Here is a 26,709-nt window from a genome sequence, read left to right as displayed (position 1 = left end):
ATTCCCAAGCTGGGTCCTTGCCTCTCGGGTTAAATTGCTTGGGAACACCCATTGTAGGATCAGGGAAGGGGAAATAGGTGATTGACTTGACAGCAGAACAACCAGTTCCAAACGCCCTCTTCCAGGTGATATTAATTGGGAATTTCAAACTGGGAAGAGAAAAACAAAAGGTAAATTATATATATATATATATATATATATATATATAATTTATTAGGGCTGTTCTGATTAAATCAGACCGATTAATCAACTAAAGAGTTGATCGCAGATACATTTTTTTTTTACAATTTAAATCGTGCAGAATTTTATTTATGTATATAAAATAATATAAACCAATAGAAGATCTGCATTATCTCTGTGGCAGTCGAATCATAAGTGAGTGGAGGTGGGACATAAACAGTTCAAGGTATTCTCCAGGTTTAACCAATGGGAGAGTCAAAGATCTGCCCCTTGTTATGCAGGTGTACAATCATGAGTGAGCAGAGGTGGGACATAAACCGATGAAGGTATTCTCCGTTTCAGTTGATGGTCTTAGGGATTTTAACCAATGGGAAAGTCAAAGATCTGCCCTGGTTTTGCAGCTGTCCAATCATTAGTATGTAAAAAATAGCTGAATTTCGTTTTGCTTATTATAGAGACCGTTATTGAGAATTATATTAAGAGCTTCGAAGTAATATTTCAAATTGCTTTTTACAAATTAAAAAAACAATATGTCATAAGACAACAGAGTGGTAATCGATTTGGTTACGAATCAATTTTCAAGAAGAACTTTCTCAGAAAAATTGGAGATTGTTAAAAAAAAGGGAGGTGTACAACACAAATACCCAAACTGACACAGGAAGGGAAGGGATATACTCACCACTTGCAAAATTCAAAGTATGAAAGGTATCTGTGCTTACCGGTGGCTGTCAATTAAAAACAAATTGTACTGCTAGAACTGTCTTTTGTTCAGTACAGAAAAGACGATATGGAACAGCACTGGCTACAGCAATCTAGAATGTCTATCGAAGTCAGCACAAAAACATGAACGTTCCCAAAGTCACTTGCGAGCCACTGTAACACTCAAAACATTTGGACAAACCTGGTTTGATGTTCAACTGGATGAGCAGAAGCGTAGGGATACAATACATCACAATGAGCAAGTAAGAAAAAATCGTGAGGTTCTTAAACACTTGATTGATTCTGTTGTTTACCTTGGCAAGCAAGAACTGTCATTCAAAGGGCACAATGAAGACACCAATTCCACAAAAAGAAGTAATTATGTGGAATTACTTTCCCTGATTTCTGACTACAACAGCATGTTAAGCAATCACTTGTCAATAGCCATAGTATTCTCAGGTACCTCTAACAAGATACAAAATGACTTAATCTCTTCGGTGTCTCAGGTTCTGCTAGATGCAATAAAAGCAGAACAGGAAGCCAAGTCCAACTAATGCCCATAAATTAACCAATCAAAGATTTGAATCGAGTGACAGCCCTAATTTATATATATATATATATATATATATATATATATATATATATATATATATATATAAAATATTCACTGAGAATCAAGAAGTCCACAATTAGTAGCTTAACTCAGGCTTTTGGTATCAACATTTTGAATGCACTCTCAGCAGTAATACACTGCCAATTTATGGTTAAAAAGAAAAAAAATCTGGCTAGGATTAGTTACCTTTTTAAATCATAAATTAAACTTAAAAGGTCAGAAATAAACAGGCAAAATGCATTAACAACATAAAAAAACGCAGGCGGCAGGCTGGTATTTCTTTAATTTACCACAACGGCTGTCAGGCTTGACCTTTAGTGAGAAAATGTCTCTCTCCTTCCAGACAACGGGAACTCTAATTTAAAAAGGTTTCAAAATGTATTCAGATTTAGGACGGCTTCCCTTTGGAAAAGCCCTTTGATTCAGCAGCCTCTGAAACTCTCCTTCTCTGGCCACCTTATAATTTAGCACAGGACATTAAACTAAATACCAGTTGCTAATAAGGCTCTTTCACTAACCTCACTTCCAATAAGGTGTGCTCGTTTCAAACTCTACAACAAGGCTCCGAGCCCTGTTTTAAGGGTTTTACTCACTAATGGATTTCAGCTCTTCTTGCGTATAGGAGGCTTCCAATTAGTTCCCATAACATGCGTGTGCACAGCTGTTGAAGCAATCTCCTTTTTGCCAATTCTGGCAAGAAGATGACTTTTAGCTCTGCATGTATGATACAGTAGATTCACAAGAATAGCTCTAAGAATCTGCCAGGTTGACATTGTTTTACTTACTAAAAAGATGTGGCCTTCTTTAACCTTTCACAACTGAATTACAAAATGATCAGTTTGAAAAGCCGACCACAATGAGAAACCACTGACGGCTCTACAAAGCTGCCGACAAGAGGGAGAGCTTCTTCTAAGTTGTGCCAACTTCCTGTTGGAATGATCTGAACTGAAGCATTCAATACTTCATCCAAAACGAACAGGTTCTCAACAGCAGCATTGTTTAGAGTTTTACTGGATTTAATCTGTGCAAAAAAAAGATGTTTAATATCTTAAAGCTGCAGTCCTCCACAATCAAATATAAATTGGTTAAAAATGCAAAGCTGCTGTGTGTATTTTTAAAATGTGTTTCCATAGTTACATGCATGTTTTTTGTGTACTGTCTTTGCAAATAAACTGACTGACCAGTGTCTTCACATTCTAAAATGTCATTTTTCTGAAGGCACAAAAGCTTGCTCCCCTTTTTTAACTGTTTGCCACTGGAACATAACATCGGATTTGTTGTAAACTGTAGATGAAGCCTCTGACATGCCACTGACGAGGTAAGGTTGCATTTACAAAGCCAGGGTTTAAGAGTGTATATAAAAACATGTTAGTGCATCTTGTGTAGCACTTATGTGAGCCCAGCTGTAGCTTATCGGGTATAGGCTGATCAAACCAATTCCTAAGCAGCTCCACTCAGGTTTGTAGCACACATGAAAGTTGGTGATCCAAATTCAATATTTCCCACTGATTTCTGTGAAATTAAAAATGAGAGATAATACTGAGAAAAATGAGAGACTGAGAAGTCTCCACTGTAGCATACTACAGGGGAGTGGCTGTGATCTGAACCTCCCCTCTCTCAATGATCTTACTGGGGTTCACCTGTAATAAAAGGTTACCTTCAGCACTAGGCAGTATATCTCCCTGCACATTTGGGTATATGATCTCTATTGATGTATGCACTTGCATCCTGTTGCTTCCTTTCTTTATTTTTTTGCTGGGCTAAACATTTCAAAGAGACGGTCGCTGAGTTTAAAAGGCAAGCCAAGAAGTTTATTTACCAAGAAACTACTGCTGTAAATGACAGACGCGCAGTAGAATTTATTGACAATCCCAGGATTTATGGAGGAGGTCAATCCCAAGTCGTGCCAAAGGTCCTGTAGTGGCTTGCCAGAGACAATAAAGCTTTAGTAGAGGGCCATGATCTGTTTACTGCGCTCCGTATGGGTGGGGTGTAAAGTTGTTAATCATTTTTTTCCAAAGCACAGTGGTGAGACATCCGGCATTTGAGCAAGCTGAGCAAAGAAAAGACTTTTGGAGTCAAATGAACAAACAAACAATGTAACAAGATATGACGGATTGTAGACCAGCACAACAAATACACACATTCTCCCCAATAATATAAATAAATAAATAAATAAATAAATGAGAATGCAGAGAGCAATCAAATTTGCACATGCCCACCAGACTTTCAGTTTGCCCATCTGGTATGAAAAAAAAAGGCACTAAAGTCTGCATTATTCCACAATCATCAGCAGAAACTCCACACAGAACGGGTGCTTTTAGAATCCTTCAAAACCACATCTGGGTTTTGACTAGATAACATTATAGGTATTGATTACTGGTTTGGTAATTTAAGGCTGATGTTCATGTGACCACTTTATTTAAACTAAATCAAGGTATGTGTGATATGTTGGTGGTACATTTGAAACATGGTCAGAAAACAGTATAATAATGGGTATTACATTTCCAGGGCTTGTGTTAATGTGGGATATTGGGAGCAATTTCTTTCTTGCTTTCTGACAAATAACAAAAAAAAAAAAGTAAAACACGGGAATGCACTTTCTATGTTTTATATTTATTTTAAATTAAGCGGGAAAAAAACAGGCTTGTTTTGTGAAAGTTTTGTCAAAAGGTGAACAAGGTTAATGCCAATGCTCTTCTTTAACAAAGCAACACTGGATCTTCCACGCCCAAACTCCAGACGGGACCTCAATTACACATCTCGTCTGGGGTCTGGCACCAGCTAAGTGCTCTAGACACACACACACACACCAGGCTGGGTTTTGCCTGAGAGAGTAGGCCAAATTCAAACTCATGACTTGCCCCAGAGGCATGCGTGTTACCAACTGACCCCCTCTGAACTAAAGTGAAAGGATTACAGAAAACATGAAAGCTGTATCATGCCTTGTGCCAGTCTGGTTGCAGATAGACACCCAAGAGGATAATAAGTACTGTACACACACACACAGACGCTGAGCGAACGCTGGTCAACTTCTGTTTAGCTGAAGGAAGGAAACGTGCACAGCTGGAGTCAATTCTAAGCAAATTGATCAGAGTTCCTTTTTTATCTTTCTTGAAGGGGAACACTCTTGAACAGGAGATCCATTCGGGCCACCCATCAGAGCAGGATGGGCTTGGATTTCTCCCCTGTATTACCTTAAAGTTTTCATTAAGCTGAGAATCAAACTGAATTACCATGTGAAGTGCCTCCAAAGCCTAAGGCTTGTTACTAAGATCGCAAGTACTGTACAGTCAAAAGTGTTTATTTTGGCTATGCTTACATATTGCTATCACTTCATAGGTCTCATATTTTCTTATATGAAAAACAAAGACCCCCCACACTTTTTTTTGTGGCAGTAAATGTAATTAAAAAGCATACTACATTTTTTTAAGTGTCTTGACCCTTGATGAGTAAACATATTTTCTGCATAACTAAACAGGTGACAAAACACAAGTAACACCGTGTTCCTTCTACCATTTAAGATGTTATAAAATATATGTGCTTGTGTGACCCAGCATGTGTCCTATAACTGTCAATGCATGAAACACAAATACATCGGGGGGAGTAGGCCCTTATGCTCTGATCATATCCGTCTATTTGTCTATCACATTCTACATGAATCTTCTAACTTTTTAAACCTTTGATTTTATACACATTTTACAAATATTTACAGTGTGCAATTATGAGGACCCTCCATATGTTCGTGCACTGGTCAGTAAACACTAAAGAAAAAGCATTTGAGCAGACTAACTCAGGCTGGCATTTTAAAGGGAGCTAATAAAACATGCCATCGCAACAGAGCACTTTTATAGTAGATTGCATTCCGCCAATATAAATTAGACACAGCAATAAAAAACTTATTAGAAAGAACTGAATCCTGCTGTGGTTTCCGAAGAACTGGACACATACTTTCCCTACTTTATTTGCACTGAGGATGCGTACGAGTAGTACTAGCTTAACCAAGTCAAATGACAATGGGGTTCAATAGACTGTACATATGAGTTAACTGAAAACATTACATTTGCCATTTAATTTACTGTGAGTGTGGTATATACCCTATATACACCCATTGTTCAAGATTAACTCCTTTATATTGATTCTAAAATGTTTTTGAAGCATCACATATTAGTATAGAATTCTCAATGATGGTGGTCTATCGGATATAGTTAATCTTGTTAAAATACTTTTTTAAATTGCCTCTACTTCTACTAGGTGTACAGCCTAACAAGCACCAGTTTAATACATCTGATATATTTTTTCCAATCCTCACTTACAGTAGACATGTTCTGTAATCTTCTCAGTTTTATTGAACTGTAATGCTTACCAGTATATAATAGATTGTAACTATCAGGGTTGCCTGCTGCCTCTGAGTGTGTGCTAAAAGACCACCTGACAAACGAACAGACCTCAACAGATCTAGTTAACCATCCCAGAGTCTGCATATGCTCAGCTTATACTGAATGTCCTGAGCTAGAACTTTAAATCTATTGCATTTTACGTAAATGGATCATTGGTTAGTTTATTACTTACACATTTGACAGTCAAAAGTGTCTTCATCATTCTCAGACTCATCCTTTTAGAACTGTATCCCAATGATACAGTACGAATTATTTTCATATATGTGTGTGTGTGTGTGTGTCAGGCCACACAGCACTTGACCAAATGACATTAAGTAACACAGACAACATAAGTCAGTCAGGTATTATTTCTCAGTTGCCTTGCCATAGTTGTAACCAGCCTGGACACTTTCAGTCTTCACAGTTCAACCAGATTTTTGCTTATTCTACACAGTCCTAATAATATTATTTTCCTTTATTACTTTAACAACATTAGTGTCTTGACTGTGCTGTGAAGGGTATTCATTTTCTCCTTCAGCTTCTGTGAACGTTGACTCTGGCCTTCTTGTTGAGCTCTGAAGACGTGCACAAGATTCACTATAACTACGCTTGCTACTTTTTGATTTTAATCGGTAAAGCTTGTTAAACATCAAAGTCCCAAAAAATAGGAGTTAGACTGAAATAAGTTTATATAGGATAAACGTTGGTAAAACCACTCGCTATTTTTTTTTTTTTCTTACCAAAAATAATAATTTAGAAATCATCTCTAGTCTGGTGTAGTTTTTATAGCTAGTTTCACTGTCAGTCATTTCATCCTGTCCTGACAGATCTCATTGGCTGAAGCAGCGCTAGAATGCTCTCATTCATTGAAATGACTGTCAGTTCTCAAGACCGACTGTGTGCACTTTGATTTGCTAATTACAGCGTCTGTTATTCAAAGCGCCTGTTATTCAAAGCGCCTACTCTGAAATTAGTGGGCTAAGGTGTGGGTAAGCTTTTGCTGTTGTAGGTATACACGGTGACAGTTACTAGTTTTGATTTGAAAATGGGGTGCAAGAGGAAAACACTTAATGAGTATTGTGCACAAACCCTGATCAACAGCTGAAGTCTCTGCGGCAGGATAAAGCAGGCCTGTCTGCCTTGCCTCCAGTGACTCTGAGTGCTGAAGCAGGAGAGGGGCGGAGCTCAGAATAATAAGTGCAAGTTAGCTCTGTTCAGCCATCTAATGTTTTGTTCTGTGCATATTATTTTTACTTGTAAATGTATCCTATAAAAGTCTGTGTACATGTAATACATTTTATAGCAAAAAACACTCCAACCTTATCAACTGTTCAAGCACACAGCAAGAAAAAGATAAGGCGGGAGCATGCCAGCAATCAAATGCCAGACCAGCCTGAATAAACTTCTGACTAATCTGCCAGGAGCTGATAAGTAGTGTTATATGTATCAATAAACAGATTACTGTTAATCTATTTGGTGTAATTATAAGATATAAGATATAATGGACTATTTACTTGTTAAAGAAAAACGTTTTCTTTCTGGCACAGTATGTTAAACAACATGGTATAATATGACAGATGATTAACTGTGCAGTATCTAGTCCTTAGATTTTTCATTCTGAAATGATGTAACAGTTCCTTTTCCTTGAAGGGAAAGGTTAGAGAGAATACTGACCCTGTGTTTACTGCACCCGCACACCATGAGGTCATTGTTGATTAGGGAGATAAATAGAGAGAACATGGATCCTCTTTTGGAACTTTTCTAGAAGTCTTGGGTATATCATTCTGATATTCCAAATGTATTTGGACTAAATTCTGTAGTGGCTGTGCAACTGCAGGTTCAACAATAAAATTGTTTTACACCAGTCTCCTGTGTGGATCTGTAAAATAATTCAACCCAATAGAACCCCATCTGGACCCTCACAATGACTAGTCCTCTACTTCAAGGAACAACAAGGACAACATTTTACTTACAGTGGTGTGAAAAACTTTGGAACCACTTATGAATGGTAGCATTACAGCCTTTTCTCATTATGAAAATGATTTTTTCTTTCACAAGGTAACAGCAAGCAGACAAAAACGAAAGGGCTTTAAAGACGAACTGCAAGAACATTTAATATTTCGCTTTGTCAGCATGTTATCAAAGTGAATGTGCAAACTGATTCTGTTGAAAACAAAGGAAACCGCGTATGACAGCAGATATTTTTTAGAACTGATATTAGTTACCTGATAGAAAAACAAATATGATAAATGATCATAAAAAAGTGGAAGCGAGTCAAGCTGTGTTTGGAAGCTGGCCACGGATCAACAAGTCTTACCTTGTTTTCACCACATCCAGGGGGTGCATCAGGCAGATCTCCACAAGACCTGCAGAGGTGACAGAAAAAATGCATGTCAATATTTTACGGAAAACTAGAAGTTCATGCATCCCTGAAACTGTCTAAGGTAAAACCGAGAAACAAGGATATATGGACAGCAGCCAGCTTACTATGGCATAATTGTCTTATTAAACCATGCATTTTGGAGTTCAGTCAAGTCACTACTTTGGCTTGATAATGAAAACGGCTCCCCCCCCCCCCCGATTGTCTTTGAAAAAAAAAAAAAAACTTCATATTATGGGGTTAGAAGTTCAGGGCAACTACTGTCCTGAAATAAAATAAAAAAGTTGTTCTCCACTCTTCCTTCTTTTGACTATTGCTATAGCATTATTGTCAATCCAACCAAAGTGATTATGTTCTTATGGATCATTATTTAAAAAAAAATAATAACACATAAATTAGGAAATTAATTCATTAACAAAAGAAACAAATGCATTGTTAATAATAATAATAATAATAATAATAATAATAATAGGCTTGTAACGATAACGATAATAAATCAAATTACACTATGTAACACAATTTTTGTTTCTGGGTAGTAAGTGTTATTTCCTAATTGCTTATGCCTCAAAAGTATAGAAAATGGCTATTATTCCCCACAAACTTTGCTTTTGTTACCTATTTCCAATGAGAAAACGGGCGAATTTGTGTCTTTTCGTTTACATAAAGTCAGAAAAAAACAACATATGAATCCAAATTAACATGTATTTATACTAAAGTAATACAAAAATGACTACAAAAGATTTAGAAGTGAGTAGTTTTTCGAGATTTACGATTATACTGTAAATCACTTTCACGAATCAGCCCCCAAATGTAGTCTCCCATCATGTTCTTGTTATACTGTCCTTGGTAGCAGCGTTCAAAGTCCAGTATATCCTGGTGGAAGCGCTCGCCTTGCTCCTCCGAGTTTTCGGCCTTGTGATTGCCCAGGAAGCCCCGAACCACTGCAACAAAGCTGTTCCAAGCCGCTTTCTCCTTACTAGTGAGCTTCTTGGGGAATTCATTGCACTCCAGGATCTTCTTTATCTGTGGTCCGACGAAGACACCGGCTTTGACCTTTGCCTCAGACAGCTTAGGGAAGAAGTCTTGAAGGTACTTGAAGGCTGCCGACTCCTTATCTAGAGCTCTGACAAATTGTTTCATAAGGCCCAATTTGATGTGCAGTGGTGGCATCAGCACCTTCCGGGGGTCCACCAGTGGCTCCCACTTGACGTTGTTCCTCCCCACAGAGAACTCGATCCGCTGTGGCCAGTCCCGCCTGTGGTAGTGCGCCTTTGTGTCCCTGCTGTCCCAAAGGCAAAGATAGCAGGGAAACTTAGTAAAACCGCCTTGGAGACCCATCAGGAATGCCACCATTTTGAAGTCTCCTATGACCTTGATGCCATCTCAGAAAAATGCAGATATGTATCCACTTAGGCAGCTGGAACTAAACTGAACTGGTGGGCTTAAGGCCCCTGTATTTACACTACTATTTATATTACTGGAAAGTTCTAGAAATTTCTAGAAGTTACTCCAAGTTTACTCAGCACTGAATCTATCTGGAATGTTCTGGAAAATAGGTAAATTTCAAAATATCACTGTCCTGGTCACAAAAGCAAAGTTTGTGGGGAATAATAGCCATTTTCTATACATAAGCAATTAGGAAATAACACTTACTACCCAGGAACAAAAAAAAAAAAATTGTTACACGGTGGTATTTACCGATTGGGACCCCACGATAACAAATCGATAATATTTTAATTAAACCGAATATTCCATGAAATTCAAAACGTGTCTTGTATATATTAATTTACTGTCAAGAACGTAATCTGTGTTGTTGCTAAAAGTTACTGAGAATATGCGTCTGTGAACAAATACGGATGATGATGCAAATATCAAGAGTAACCTGCTTTGTGTTAATGTATTTTATACACATTTTGTTTTAAAATCAGTCCCAACTGTAGCCGCCTGTCTTGAGTGAAACTAATAATATTTTGCGTTACTACGTTGTCACGTGTCTCTGTTTCAGGAAAAAAAAAAAAAAAAATAGAAAATTACCTTTTGGTTTTGAATCAATGCACCATCCAAAACCTTTTTCGTTTTTGATTGCTGTCTGAGTCTACGAAGCCGCTGGATCGTAGCTTGACGTATGTGATCCAATGAAACATTGCAGATTGTACAAAATAGTTTGCCACCAGTAGAATGCAAAATTATTGTACACGATGCGCTGCAATAATTATTGTAGATTTGTTTTTATTCATTTTGGACACTCAAAATGTTCACTCGCTTAACAATATCAGTTGAGATCTCCTAGGTTACTAAACCCGCCACGGATGCCCATATCTACCAATCAGTGAGGAGAGCCCAGAGTGGTTATTGGCTGCTGTTAAGTGCCAATCAATAAATCCTGTCCAGTTTATTTTTCAAATTAAACAAGCATATAAATCATATCAGGAACCTGGACCGACACACATAATTGGATTTAAGTGCAGGGTAAACGTACACAAAATAGATAGTTTTCATGGTGAAGAATGAATTTCACAGTCTGTCACGTTTTTCATGGCCGTGAAGGGCCTTAGTAATGTATGTACTGTAAGTGTAAAGTGAATCCACGTGGGTGAGAGCACTCCGGTATGTGACTCATTTTTGGGTGCGACGTGGTATGTAGATTGATTAGGACTATACATGTATGAAAGAGATATTCTACATATTTTGGTTGCGATGTGGGCAGTAAGTCAATTAATAATAAATCCACATACATGTATGAAAGAGCTATTACACATATTCAAGTATGGAGACGCAAAACACAATTATCAACCGGAGTTGTCGCTGTCGAAAGTTCCTTTGTCGGAAAGGGTAGGCTACCTCTAATGTGTACTGTTTGGAAAAATGACGATATAGTTGTATTCACTGAAGATAATGCAAATCTATGTGGCTATGCAAAGTCATGTAAAGTTTTGATTGAAATATGACAGCAAAAAGTGAATTGCATCTGTGCAGCCACGGCACACTGGAAGGGACTGCTGCTTTTGCTGGCAGAAGCTGGGTCACGTAATTTATAAATTGTAACCAACAGCAAATTTAAAAAAAAAAATGAGATCGAATTATTTCCATGTGAATAGGCCATAACGTTAATGCAGTTTACACAAAACAAGGCAAAGGCTAGTGACGTCAGAAATACGACCATTGCAGAGTGCTATATTTAAATTCCAATGTATTTATCAAAAGTGTCTTAAAACATCGGGATTTGTTTGAATTAGTTTTTTATACCATGCTCTATAAAAGAGGGCTTATTGTTCCTTTAAACTGTTACTGTGAGGGATTTTTTTTTTTTAAAGCATTTTAACTCGATAATGATCGATAATTGTTAGAATTTGCACGATAATCGATGTCAAGGTCAGGGTTCGATTTACAACACAAAAAACAATACTATTATTATTATTATTAATAATAATAATAATAATTATTATTATTATTATTATTATTATTATTATTATTATTATTATTATTATTAATAATAATAATAATAATAATAATAATAATAATAATAATAATAATAATAACATATATTTTTTAAATACAAAGCATAGAAAATATATAACACTTGGCCAGGAGCACCACGTTAAAAAAAAAATCCAGCTAATGCTCAAGATTTGGCACAATTGGCAGTGGATACAATGATCATGAAATCCTCTTTTTCCCCTAAAACCAATAATTTGTTTACATTTTATAACAATATTGCGCTCATTTACAGTATAAAAGTACCAAAACATGTATTGGTAATGCTGTGAAAAAAAAAAAAAAAGCTATCACTTAGATCCAATGCTCAGTGATCCGAGTGAAAATTCCTTCGTATCTACCAAATATAAAATATTGGGTTTTCTTAGTATTTTCATAAAAATGCAGTGGCCCAGAAATCATTAAAAAAATTGGCGATCATAGGATCCTACACTCACTGCATAGCATGATGATTCTAATTCTACCATGCCCAAAACACAAGTGAGGAATGCAGAATTTACAATAGTTTCAAATACATGTATATATATCATGTGTTTCTTTCAAAACTGCAAATTGAGAGCTCCAGCATATACTGATTGGAAGTGCATAACAGGTAAGATTATATTGTTAAATACAATTGTACTTTAAGTACAGCAGTAGCAATAATAAAATTGACCAAATCTGTACATAAACAAAGCTGTAGGTTCACTGGATATAATATAATGAAGTGTTACATGCCTATATTCAACTGTATCTCAGTAGCATCCCCAGCTGTAGATAAAAATAACTTTACTGAATCTGTTTGTATTTGAGATTATAAAACCACTCTTAAACTCAAGCAATATCAAAACGCATACCGATCCGCTGTGAAAACTTGCTATATACCAAAAAGATTTTGTGTATGAATTTCAACAGCGTATACAGCTGTTCCACGGTATTTTAATTTCGATTATTTTAAATACATTTTCTCTAAACATGACTGTGGTTCCCAGAGGTTTAAGATGGCTAAATGGTTTAGAAAGAAGAAAAAAAAAACCTTTGTTTATTTACTATGGGATACCTACCAGCTATTTTCTGGTTGTTTTCTCAAGAAACTGGAAACATATCGTATTTGTTAAGGCTTGAACAGAAGTAACTTTACAAAGAATAGAATGAACACTACCAGAGCAGAAAGTACTTTCCCAGCACTAGATTATAACTAGGGCTTCTGATTTTTGGTTTTAACCAATAACAACCGATAAAACACCCCAGATACAAAAAAAATGAAATCGTTTTATATCCAATAAACACCAGAAAAACACTGGAAATAGTTACTCAATTCACGTCGACGACCCCTTTCCCCATGAAGAAAAAAAAAAAAAAAAAAAAACACCTTTCCCAGTGCAGTTGGGCAATGTCCCTCCTTCATGACTTATATCTCGCATTGATTCACTCTGAATACTTTAAACCCACTCCAACTACTGAGTAGCAGCAAATTCCTATATTTCTATTGGAGGATTGTAACATGTTTGCGAGATTTAAAACAAGATTACAATTAGAAACAGCATTGTTCTTGCTTGCGAGATTTAAAGCTATATTACAGTTTGATAGGGAGTATTTACACATGGAATTGAAAACAGAATTTCAAATTGTGGCGAAATGTAAAAAAAATGCCTAAACACACAAAAACCCCAGAAGAATGTGCCTGTGACCATAAGAACTTAGTTGTGGAAGACAGCAAAGGAAAGAAGGTAGGCCTACAACAAGTGTGCAAGTACTGTCGAGTTATAATACATATTGTGACAGAAAAAACGCCTAAGCATTTTGGAAAGTAACTGATAACAATCATTTCATACAGTACATAAAAAGCGAAAGCTCCGAAAGAAACAAAAAAAAGATTTTGGGGTGTCTCGAAAATAGATAAAAATAAGCACTGGACAATTAAATTAATAAAAACCGAAAGAACAGACGCCCTAATTATAACCACCTTGCATTGAAATGTATAAGTTGTCCAAGCTGAAACTCAGAAAAATACCAAAGGTTATGTTTAGGCAACCATCTACTTTAAAATAGGCTGCTTGCTTTTGTGATTATCATTGGCCAGATAGGCAATTTAAAATAAATGGATGCTGACAGAAAAAAATGTGTGGATTTTATAACCAGAACAAATAAAAGATGGCTTGAAAAGGTGCAATAACCAAAGATTAACAAAACAAATCTTACCTGTCAACAGCAAACAGCATTCCCAGAAATCCCATCCCACAAGAAACGACATAGCCTGGCCACTTTATTAGAACCTGCCTACCCTATTGGATTTGACATCGTGCTGGTGTGGGGGCACGTCTGGTATACTGAATGCCTTGATAACTCTGGAACTCCAAACGAATGTTGTAGTTTACTTAAGTATCGTTACAGATCAAGTCCATTCTACAATGCTGCAACTTGATGGCAGTGGTTACTTTGCACAATAATGCACCCGTCCACCCTGCCAGAATTGTGCATGAATGGTGTGAGGAGCACCAATTCCTGAAGAGATTATCATTACTCAAGACACATTCCCACACCTTGTGGTGTCCTTGCCATGTTTTGTCAAAGCTTCGATCTAGATAAACAGTGGACCAACCTGATAACACACAATCTGTTCTGACAGGAGAATAAACGTGTGTGAAATATTAACTACTGACCACCAAAGTTGAACAGCTCATGAAAAACCACAAGACAGCAACATTTGTTTCTTTAAAAAAACTGCACAGTATACAAGATTTATATAGCAAATGGAAGCGGGTAAGATTTTTGGAGTAATTGCATTATCTATTACCACTTTAAATTCGAGTAGTAAACCGTTTTTGTTTAAACGTTAACTTTTAAAAAAAAAATCTTTTAAGGGCTGTTAATAGAAATAGGAAATAGTTGTTGTCACTGTTTTCAAAAGTTTACCACAGTAATTTTGCACAGTAATTTTAAATGTTCCCTTGGTTATACTATGCATTTATCAAACAGTTGTTTACCATGGTTTGTCATGTTTTTTTGTTTAGTTTTTTTAATTTGCTTCACCATGCTTTCACTGTGCTTTATTACACTTTGTTATGCTTTTACTGTTGTCAATTTTATAAAGGCAGGGCAAGCAGGTTTTTAGGGGGAGGACAGTCGTGTCTTTATGGCTTTAACTACTTTCACGAAATGCAAACATTAGTTAATAAGGTCATCTTTCTGATATTTAGTATAAAATTAAAATACAACATCACAACTTCACATAAAGTGATATCTGAAGGCATTAGGCTTACAGTGGTTACAGCCAGCAATAAGGAACACAGTTCCAGTATTAATGCATTCTCAAGCAACACTATTAATAGGATTTGAAATGATCAAGGTCACAAATTAAAAAGGCAGGAAGCCTAGAAGAAACACACCAACAAAAAATGTTAAATATTCAACAATATCAGACATTATTGTTTGCAGATTTCAGTAATTCAGTAACTAGAACCAACGTCAAGTCAAACTGCATTTCAATTAATAGTGTGTGCAATGACATGATGCAGCTAGATAGTCTAAAAAAAATTAACAAGTGGTATCTTCAAACAGACCATCTATAGATTTGGTTAGGATCCAAGAATAATATATCCACTGTAATGTATTAGGATCATTTCTTAAAATGTCATTTTAAACACAATCTATTTTTCTGGCTTTTATCCACAAGTCAATTAAGTCACAATAACATTTGGAGAACGTCTATTAATTAATCATCGCTACCAGCAGCATTCTTGAATTAATCATGGTTTAGTAAAACGTGTTTTTCTTTCTTAGCCTTTGACTCGCTAGGATATATATATATATATATATATATATATATATATATATATATATATATATATACAGACGTGCTCAAATTTGTTGGTACCCTTACAGCTCATTGAAATAATGCTTCATTCCTCCTGAAAAGTGATTAAATTAAAAGCTATTTTATCATGTATACTTGCATGCCTTTGGTATGTTATAGAATAAAGCAAAGAAGCTGTGAAAAGAGATGAATTATTGCTTATTCTACAAATATATTCTAAAATGGCCTGGACACATTTGTTGGTACCCCTTAGAAAAGATAATAAATAATTGGATTATAGTGCTATTTCAAACTAATTAGTTTCTTTAATTAGTATCACACATGTCTCCAATCTTGTAATCAGTCATTCAGCCTATTTAAATGGAGAAAAGAAGTCACTGTGCTGTTTGGTATCATTGTGTGCACCACACTGAACATGGACCAGAGAAAGCAAAGGAGAGAGTTGTCTGAGGAGATCAGAAAGAAAATAATAGACAAGCATGGTAAAGGTAAAGGCTACAAGACCATCTCCAAGCAGCTTGATGTTCCTGTGACAAAGTTGCAAATATTATTAAGAAGTTTAAGGTCCATGGAACTGTAGCCAACCTCCCTGGGCGTGGCCGCAAGAGGAAAATTGACCCCAGATTGAACAGAAGGATAGTGCGAATGGTAGAAAAAGAACCAAGGATAACTGCCAAAGAGATACAAGCTGAACTCCAAGGTGAAGGTACGTCAGTTTCTGATCGCACCATCCGTCGCTTTTTGAGCAAAAGTGGGCTCCATGGAAGAAGACCCAGGAGGACTCCACTTTTGACAGAAAAACATAAAAAAGCCAGACTGGAATTTGCTAAAATGCATATTGACAAGCCACAATCCTTCTGGGAGAATGTCCTTTGGACAGATGAGTCAAAACTGGAGCTTTTTGGCAAGTCACATCAGCTCTATGTTCACAGACGAAAAAATGAAGCTTTCAAAGAAAAGAACACCATACCTACAGTGAAACATGGAGGAGGCTCGGTTATGTTTGGGGCTGCTTTGCTGCACCTGGCACAGGGTGCCTTGAATCTGTGCAGGGCACAATGAAATCTCAAGACTATCAAGGCATTCTGGAGCGAAACGTACTGCCCAGTGTCAGAAAGCTCTGTCTCAGTCGCAGGTCATGGGTCCTCCAAAAGGATAATGACCCAAAACACACAGCTAAAAGCACCCAAGAATGGATAAGAACAAAACATTGGACTATTCTGAAGTGGCCTTCTATGAGTCCTCATCTGAATCCTGTCGAACATCTATGGAAAGAGCTGAAACTTGCAGTCTGGAGAAGGCATCCGTCAAACCTGAGACAGCTGGAGCAGTTTGCTCAGGAAGAGTGGGCCAAACTACCTGTTAACAGGTGCAGAAGTCTCATTGAGAGCTACAGAAAACGTTTGATTGCAGTGATTGCCTCTAAAGGTTGTGCAACAAAATATTAGGTTAGCGGTCCCATCATTTTTGTCCATGCCATTTTCATTTGTTTTCTTATTTACAATATTATGTTGAATAAAAAATCAAAAGCAAAGTCTGATTTCTATTAAATATGGAATAAACAATGGTGGATGCCAATTACTTTTGTCAGTTTCAAGTTATTTCAGAGAAAATTGTGCATTCTTCATTTTTTGTGGAGGGGTACCAACAAATCTGAGCACGTCTGTATATATATATATATATATATATATATATATATATATATATATATATATATATATATATATATATATATATATTAAAGGAACAAGATCAATAATATACATCCTCGGATATATTTAAAGAAGGTCGAGTAACATCCTGTCAAAAAAATTTGCTGACAGGTTACTTTCTCAAATAATAAACAATACCGCTCTTTTGTAAGTGCAATCAAAAAACGAATCTAGCTGTGCTTTTATGAAAAGCATCGGCTTTATCATGTAGCACAGTCTGGGATTACAGTCCTATGTACATCATGATTTGCATTAATCGCGTATGAAGCGGATCACATTTCTGATCTGAATCTCCTTTGCCCTGCAATAATCCATGACAAAATATAACATTACCATATTTATTAAATGAAATGTGATGCAAATCCAAAAAAATAAATAAAATAATGGTGCTCCTTTAACTTAAATTGAGAGGTTCCTTCACTAGCCAGAAACACATTTCCAATCATGCTGAAGATACGATATGACATGTCTGTTTAAAATAATAAGCATGTCAGCAACATGAATTCAAAATCAGAGCTACCAGTATGAACAATACGTTCATTTTGACCATGACATATATCAACAGAGTGTACAGAATAGTACAGAATAAGAAATAAAATGTTTAATCACAATCTGATAAACGATTCTCCAGATATGTGCTACAATGTAAGTGTGACATACAGACAGATGGATAAACCCCAACATTGCCAACATCTAGAATTTAGATCCAATGCTCAAGGATCCAAGTGAAAATTACTTTAAAAATAAAAAGGCTGGGAATCACTTTAGGTCCTGCTTCTGTGGAGAAATTGTCAATTTCATTCTCCAGTCAAGCAACATGCCTGAGCACCAAAAGGGTGGTAAAATAATGGAAGATACAATTCCCAGGAAATCTGTGATTAAGACAATAGGCATGCTGATCCAAAGCATCACAGCAAATGTTACTGCTCCCTCCCTGTCTCTGTCTTACAATGTTCTAATATAATGTGAATCCCAAGTTTCATAACAATTGTATAAGCAGTTCTCCAGAAACAGTATAAGGAAAAATCCCCAGTAGGGGATAATAAACATAGTACCTTTAAAAACAACCTGTAGGAGACCAGAAGTAAACCAGAAATTCAATGAAGCCTGGTTGAAAAAGTCAGAGTTTCTTTATTCGAGAAATTAATTATGGGAGACTACAGCTTTAAATTGGAATTTCCTGAATAAATGAAGCTGGGAATTACAGTACAGTAAAATGTTTCAAAAATGCATAGTGAACATTTTTAAAAAGGACAACACAACAAAGGTTGTGTTTTTTTTGGCTACAAAAGTCTTTGCCGCAGAATTCTAGAGTATGTGTTAGGGGAGAAACTTTTAGCTGGGCCATGTGCTTAGTATGGTGCAGGGATCAGCGTTTGGACCCCTGCTGTTTCTTAGCTACAGCAATGACATATCGGGATAATACCAACTAACAAAAATACTAAGACAACAAAGAAAGATATCGACAGCCCAGTGAATACACTGTAAAGTCTGTACTTGCCTGAAGCTGGGGCAGGTATGTAATTATGTGTATAAGATACAGATGATAACACATTAGGTCGACTGTGGGTTCAAGAGAAACCAAACAAAAAAAATCTCTCTTTCAGTAGTCCTCTTGAATCCTGTTTGTTCTCAATGGATCATTACGTCTTGGTCTTTTCCAGTATAATTTACTAAGGTCTGCATTGAGATCAGGACTTTGCTAACAATTTCTGCAGGGATTTTGACAATAGCCTTTTGGAGCAGTGCAGTAGCTGGTAGATTTCCATAGGCAAAACTCAGGTAAATTCAAATTAGACCAAAGTATTTGATTTATAAAAATCTGTTTGAAGAAGCTGTAGAAACAAATGCAAACACGGATTGTGAGGGAGGGTGTAAGTTTGTGACAGTAGAAACTGGCCCACGTGTCTAAACGTTGATGTAAAAAAGACTTAAAGCCTAAAGCCCTTTCTTTAACACCTGTAATAGTAGGAAACAACAGAGGTTGCATACTGACAGACTAAGCTCCATCTGAAAAGACAGTTGCGAAGAGGCCGTAAAATGAATCTGTCGAAGCATAGTCTGTTGACAATGAAAGTAAAGTTCCGCCAGGTAAAATAATCCCTATTAATTAATTTAATAGAAAAAAATGTACTAATTTTATTGCTATTTATTTCAAATATATAATTATGGTATAAACAGAATAATGAACGATTGTTCGTGGTATACGGCTTTTATTCCCCTTAGGAAGATGTCCTTACACAAACCACTCTGGGACTTACTGGGACATCCTCCTGCCGCGAATAAAAGACATATACCACGAACCCAGTATCCTCATTCATATATACAGTGCCTTGAAAAAGCCTTCACACCCTTGAACATTTTTCACATTCTACTGCCTAAAAAATACAATTCAAAATGCATTAAAGTAGGAGTTTGTTTCACTGATCTACACAACATCATCTACATGATCAACGTGAAAGAACAATTATATAAATATTTAAAAAGTAATTAAAAATAAAAAACCAAAAAGTCTTGATTGCATAAGTCTTCACACCCTTTGTCATAGCAAACCCAAATTTGCTCAGGTACAACAAATTGCCTTAACAAGGCACATGATAAGTTAAATACAGCCCACCTGTGTCCAATCACAGTAGTTCAACTGATTCGAATACTGCTGGAAGAAGAATCAAGCTGTTTCTTTTGTTTGAAGTGAATTTGAAGCAAATGTTAAAATGATTTATAAGATGTTACTAAAACCCTGATGTAATTACAGACTTAGGACTTTGATACACAATGATCGGCGTACTTTTAAATATTGTGGCTACGAGTATAAGCTGTTCCTCCATGTTGTTTCGCCATGCTGAAGGCTTCACCCCATGTGTTACTGTATGAGATGGAAACCCAATGCTTGTTTCTGCTTGGTGTACAGCCCGGTGTACCACAGCAGCAAAATATTGTACAGGAGAGCAATATTCTGTCACTGTGATATTTTGCCATCAAGATATTTTCCATGGTGATATTATTATTATATTTTTTTATTTTTTTTAATTTAGTAATAGCCAATTATTTTATTATTTTCTCCCAATTTGGCATATCCAATTATTTTTAGGCTCAGCTCACCGCTACCACACCCGCGCTGACACGGGAGCGGCGAAGACGAACACACGCTGTCTTCCAAAGCGTGTGCCGTCAGCCGACTGCTTTTCTTCACATTGCAGACTCAATGTGCAGCCACCTCAGAGCTACAGCGTCGGAGGACAACAAAGCTTTGGGCAGTTTACAGGCAAGCACGCAGACGCCCGGCCACACTACAGGGCTCGCTGGTGCACGGTGAGCCGAGGACACCCTGGCCAACCCCACTCGGGAGCCCGTGGTCATATTTTATATTAACAGTGTGTAAACTACTATATGAATGCATGGATAGCAATATGCAGGGCACCATGATGCTCGTGCTAATCTGGGCCTTTATATGTACAGGTGGGTATATTTTATTGTAAATCTCAATGAGACAGCCCTTATGGTTTCTTATCACCTTGGAACAACATACTGGATTGTTAATGTCCTGTGAGGTTAAAAACAAAGAAAGTGAGAGGGATCAATTTCTGTCTGGTGGTTGGTTAGGGTTCAGACTTTTTATTTTTTTATGGAAACACAACAAAAATAGATTACATTTTAAATTAAATTAAAAAATTAAAATTAAAAACTACTAACAAGGAGCAACATCTTGGGATGAAACCAACATGTGGCTGCCACAAAACTGGCTATAAAAAGCATTATAAAAACACATCATGAAAGTTCAAAGCCTTTAGAAATGAGTTTGCATCCAATGTAAGAAACACGTTGGTGCCCTTCACTTTGTTCCCAACAGCCAAGTATGTGTAAAAGGAATGGTACAAGCTTTCTGTAGTCCCACCATACACATGTACACAAATCCATTAACCCTTTGATGGTCCAGTGTATTATGTATTCAACTTGGTAGCTCTGTATCTTTTTTGAACTTGCTGGCTTTATTATCCACATTACATCTTAATGTGCTGGGAAACATTCCAGGACTGTGTTCTTTGTCTTAAAGGACATCTTTAAACTCAATCATCTTTTAATATTTACCACATCTTAAGAATGCTAAACAACTGAAGACCGGACCAAGTAGTGCACAAGTAGGCTTACACAAAACACTATAAAACATGGATAAAATAGGAATGTGTCAATAGACAAGTTAATTTCTGCAAATATAACCAGGTAGTTCCTTCCAAAAAAAAAAACAACTCTTGGCAAACTTGCCACCTACTATATCCTTGTCCTTCGTTGGATTTTCCATATGTAGAGTAGTAAGTTCTCATTATTCAATTTTTCGTCTCTATAATAAATGAGCTCAATGTCTCTGATATCCCAGGTAATTAATTAATATTGTATTTCCATAATCGTAAGACTAAGTAGAATAAGCTGCTTCACCACCTTCTTTTACCCTTTAATACACCTAAAGCCAATGAGCACCATCATTACCAGGAGGCGTTGGAGATGGACTGGCCATGTGCTTCGGATGGAAACTGATTCCATAATCAGAATAGCCGTAAGATGGACAACAGAAGGCAAGCAAAAACAAGGTTGCTTGAAAACAACATGGTGAAGACCTGTGGAAGCTGAGCTGAAAAACCTGGGGCACAGCTGGGGAACCATTGAAAGACTTGCCAGAAACAGACAGGAGTGGAGGAGCTTCGTTGCTGCCCTAAATGCCAGAAGCATAATGGGTAGTAAGTAACACCCAAAGCCTAAAGGCTGCAAATGGTTAAAAGTGTCAATGAATGATTGAGTATCCCGGTGACTTGACTGCCTAACCAAGCTCGACTATGCTAAGGTACGGAGATGCCTAACTGCCTAAACGTAAAGCAAAGGGACCATGAAGGTCAAAGCTAGGTTACTTAGTGAATGTGCCATAGCAGCTGCTCCCCATTCAATACATATTGAACCAATCTTTGTGCTACAAAAATATGTAGGCAGTATTCCACACACACGCGCGCGCGCGCACACCTACCTTCCCCTCTTACTTTTTTCCTCTTAAAAAATAAATATAAATAGAGCTTTGCACCAGTCAATGCATCCCTAAGCTGCTATAACTTGGCGCCCTGTGCCAATGGGAGGGCATGGCCATTAATCTCTCCCTCAGTGACATGTTCAGGGGTTCTGTAATGACTCAAAAGCTAGCCAGCGTATATCTTCCAGGACTGTGATTCCTTTGCCTTTTCTGTCACTCGTTTGCCCCCACCCCTCAAGGGCCCTTACACATTTAAAAATGGGCCTCCTGGCCTGTATTTAACGGCCTTGTCCGAAAGGGGTCTGAAGGCTAGCACAGATCAAAGGTGTGCCAAAGACATAAAGAGCAGCTGTCATTCATTTACCTTTAATTAACTACATCTGACCAAAGTGGCTTAAAGGGCCTCGCATGTCACCGTTATATCCACCTATTAGAACAGACCTGTCCTTAAAGATACAGTTATATTTTGTTTACTGTGCAGTGTGATGCATTTAAGCTTTGAAACTCATAATTGGAGAAAGAACCCTTTTTTTTTCAATACAGGCTTAACATCCAAAGTCAAATCCACCTAATACCTAAATTGTTTAAAAATATATATTTCTTACATCACATTAGAAGAGTAACATTAAGAGAAATATTTTGATCTATTATTATTATTATTATTATTATTATTATTATTATTATAGCACGTGCCATTGTTTATGACAATGTCTCATTAAATTTAAAGAAATGTAAATGCTCATGTCACCAAGATTTTATTTATGATTTCCTTCCTTTCAGCCAGCTAACTGAATTCTAATAAACATCCTCATTTGCCATTACTATGTGGACTGAATCAGGTCAACAAATCATTTTAGAAAGCAGGGTCATTGAAATCATGGTGTACATGCCCTGATTTAAGCCTGGATTTAGAACTGTCACCCCTGTCCTACTGTACCAGGGCCTCATCAGAACTTTACACAGTCAATAAGAGTCAGAAAACAATACAAACCTCAGAATGTACCTACTGGTATCACACATTTTTAAATTTGTTTTATTCCAAGCAAAGAACCATTATCTTAGTACTGCATTATTCTCTATTTCACTAACTACCATTATATAATCACAATCTTTAACAAAACACAATCAAAACCTCAACTTACTTATCTCAAGATTTACCAGCAAAGTGCTTACACCAGTTAGTTGAATTAAGTATGCCGGACTTAAAAGGGGTCCAGGCAGCTTAATGACTGAACTGTCTAAATTAGTACAGTAGATTCAACTAGCTCGGCTATTAGAATGTTGGGAAACTGCGTGAGAGGTTAAGCAATTGAATCACCATTTCAACAAAAATAAACGGGATCACTTTTGTCTAAAATATCATCACGTGTACATATTGAGGACAGTATAGTGTGATTGTATTGCACAGTAATGAATCAAAGTTCAAATACGGACTACATATATTACAACTCTCATTCTTTTATTCAACCACAGTGCCACAAACCAACCCCTGCCTTCTACAAACAAGGGTCTACAACTTCAAGTGGCAAATTGTTTGGAGAGTACAGTGTCATTCTTCCCAACACTAATCACCTTGAAGAGTTTCTTTATATCCCCTCGGACATTTTCCCTGTGCAGGATGGCAAGAATGCACAGAATCTGCATGGAAAGGAGTCCTGATAATCAAAGGGATTTTCCACTGCCTGCAATGCAGGCTTAATCATTTTCAAGAGGACCGTCCCTATTTCTGTAACGTTTCTTAAAGTGAAACCAATATTTCTCCTGTCTGAACAGCTTTCAACATTCTGTCTTGCCCAGCTGCACTTTTTGCTACTATCGTGTAGTATGCACTTTCCACTGTATTTAATGTATTATGCATTTCTCTGTATTATGGATTTTCTTCATGTTACGGCATCTTGTAAAGTGATTTGTGATGGTGGTCCACTATGAAAGGCGCTATATAAAATAAAAATGGATTGATTGATTAACCCCCTACAATCGTCCAATTCACTAGCTGTTAAATGAGAGTAAAACAATCTGATCTTGCGGTCATGTTCTTTCTCGCTATGGCTCTTCTGGTGCCGTATGTAGGTCTGACAAATGTCACAACAAAGGGCTGTTGAAAACAACTCACTGCGTGAAACAAGACTTGAAACCAGGGTACATTTGTAACATGCCGAGGTACCAAACGATAACTTAGTCTAAACCAGGGTAGACATCGAGAGATCAAAATGTACCCAGGGTACATTTGAATTGTACCCTAGTCGACAAAGACCCAATCTGCGAGACTTTCTGATTCACTGTGAACAAAACAGTACTAACATACAGGTTTCTTTAAGATTCAACGACATTATATTCAAAGCAATGTGAGGTTTCAATTTGAAAGCTCAACATGCACAGTTTTGTACATTTTTTTTAATGCTCAAAACAACAGAACTATGCAAATCTATACCTGTGAAATACAGAATATTTGTCTTGGCATCCTTATATTTTCTTTACAGATAAATCCACCTACTAAAAAATCGTGGATGAACGCCAGTATTTCTGACTATTTATTACATCATGCCATGAGAACAGCTTGGTTAAAACAAATCTAGCTTTACAAAGTACAGTTGGGTGTACATTATTTCATTAAGTCCCATTACATTGTTATTTCAATGTATTGTGGATTATTGTGAATAGTTTTTTTTTAACACATGCAGCAAACATTACCTGATCTCTGTAATCTATATTTTGGGGATTATTCAATGATCTATGACAGGGATGAGCAACTCCGACCTTCCAGACCAGCTATTTGTTACAACCATGTTCTTAATTATTGAATTGAACCAATTAAAGCAGTTAATTATTTCAATGCAACTGTCAAACCAGGTGAACGATGGCCCTCAGTAATTACTTCTCACAATGTAATTTGCATTGGATAAATAATTAATAACTACATAATACTATGGATGTCAAACCTGTGGACACTGCAAGTCTGAATAATCCTGTTTTAATATATCAAAGCATGGTAAGGAATATCACGGGACATCAGCATCTGTCTATCACAGTAGCTTTTTTTCTGGCGAGCCTTTGTTAACCTGAAAGGTGCTTCAAATTAAACTGCATGGAACAATTGTATTTCTTTGAGTAAATCCCAGTGCTTCTATATCCCAGAGAACACCTCTACCCAGTACTATTCAGCACTGACTTTGAAGACTCTGCTCTTAGGTTCCCTGCAAACAGCACGCACCATAGACTCTTCATGGCAGTCAAACTAATTGGCAAACACATCAGCAAAGGCAGCTTTATTCTGCTGGCTGCCCCTTCTCATAAAAATGTTGACAGTCCCAGCTAGTGCAGAGCACAGAGAAACCTTGATATCTGGCTCAGAGCTAGAACACCTATAGAGACCCCCTCATACCTCCAAGGAAGACCAACAATTGCTAAAGTAACAGCAACCCAATAGTGCTGTTAACACCTGCCTCAAAGCTGGTTATTCTTAATCAGTAGAACACCTTAATACTGAAGACATCGCTTTGTCCAATATAGAGCAGCCACTGCATAATCCAAATTAACAGAGTCATCTCAAAATGATTTTTTTTTTGTTTTTGTTATGTATTTGCAACCCTCGTACAATATAGTCACTATGGCTTACAGAAACTGTCTGTCTTGGAAAATGTCTGTTTTGTGTTTTTAAAGGTTAAAATGCAATTACAATAGCAATAAGCAGTTAATAGTACAGAACACAAATCTTGTGAGTTGCTCATTTTAAAGACTGTTTCTTTTAAGTCAACCATTTTCATAGTCGTCTTTATAAAAACAGGTGATTTTTAAATTAGGTTTCCCTTTGTAATCTTAGTAAATATGACAGTACTCAGTATATATATATATGTATATATGTATATATGTATATATATATATATATATATATATATATATATATATATATATATATGTACAGACCTACATAGGCAGTTTACATGCATACCTTTACATGTATACCAATGTAAAGGAATAAACACAGCTAACAAAGGATACTTGGCTAAGTGGTAATGTTGTTTAGAACAGTCTACAGAGGTGGCTTAATTAAAATGAATACAAAGTACAGGAGTGCTGATATACAGTACAGATACAGATTTCATTATTTCTAAATTCATTGCATTAGGATAAAGTTATCACAGGCTTGGATTGAGGCACATGAGCTGGGGGGTAGTTGGTGTTTGTGGCTGTATGAGTTATACTGCACCTGCGCTGTGGATAAACTCTGGACGCCTGACACTTTTTACTAGCACTAACTATAAAAAACAACCAAAAACAAGGATATCATATTAAATGTACAACCGCCGAAGGGTACCATGACAAACCAAGATAAATAAAGGACTAGTCAGTGAGAATAAACACACCATTTCAAAATATTTTGTTTGACACTAGGGGTGCCACTACAAAACAGTGCATACAAATATTGCCTAGCTTTGTTTCC

The 26,709-nt window shown here is 36.7% G+C and overlaps 1 protein-coding gene across 6 annotated transcripts in view; it reads right to left on the bottom strand.

The window, feature by feature from the left end:
• Positions 1-26,709, bottom strand: part of LOC117422130 (mitochondrial 2-oxodicarboxylate carrier-like) — a 181,085-nt gene that overhangs the window by 66,417 nt on the left and 87,959 nt on the right. For 4 of the 6 annotated variants that reach the window (XR_009307393.1, XR_009307392.1, XM_034927437.2 and 1 more), the window contains one exon: positions 8,189-8,237. The exons of 1 other annotated variant lie outside the window; for it this stretch is intronic. Coding sequence is in view for 3 of the 5 variants with exons in the window: in XM_034927437.2 (XP_034783328.2) it covers positions 8,189-8,237 (49 nt within the window). In the remaining 2 variants the exon portion in view is untranslated. Of the gene's footprint in view, positions 1-8,188; positions 8,238-10,285; positions 10,390-26,709 lie in introns of those variants that run through there. One more of the 6 variants, XM_058987512.1, reaches the window with a different exon arrangement.

Source organism: Acipenser ruthenus, chromosome 15 (genome assembly GCF_902713425.1).
Source record: "Acipenser ruthenus chromosome 15, fAciRut3.2 maternal haplotype, whole genome shotgun sequence".
Taxonomy (NCBI): Eukaryota; Metazoa; Chordata; class Actinopteri; order Acipenseriformes; family Acipenseridae; genus Acipenser; species Acipenser ruthenus.
Note: the sequence above shows the minus strand (reverse complement) of the source record. Positions and strands in the feature narration are given on the sequence as shown.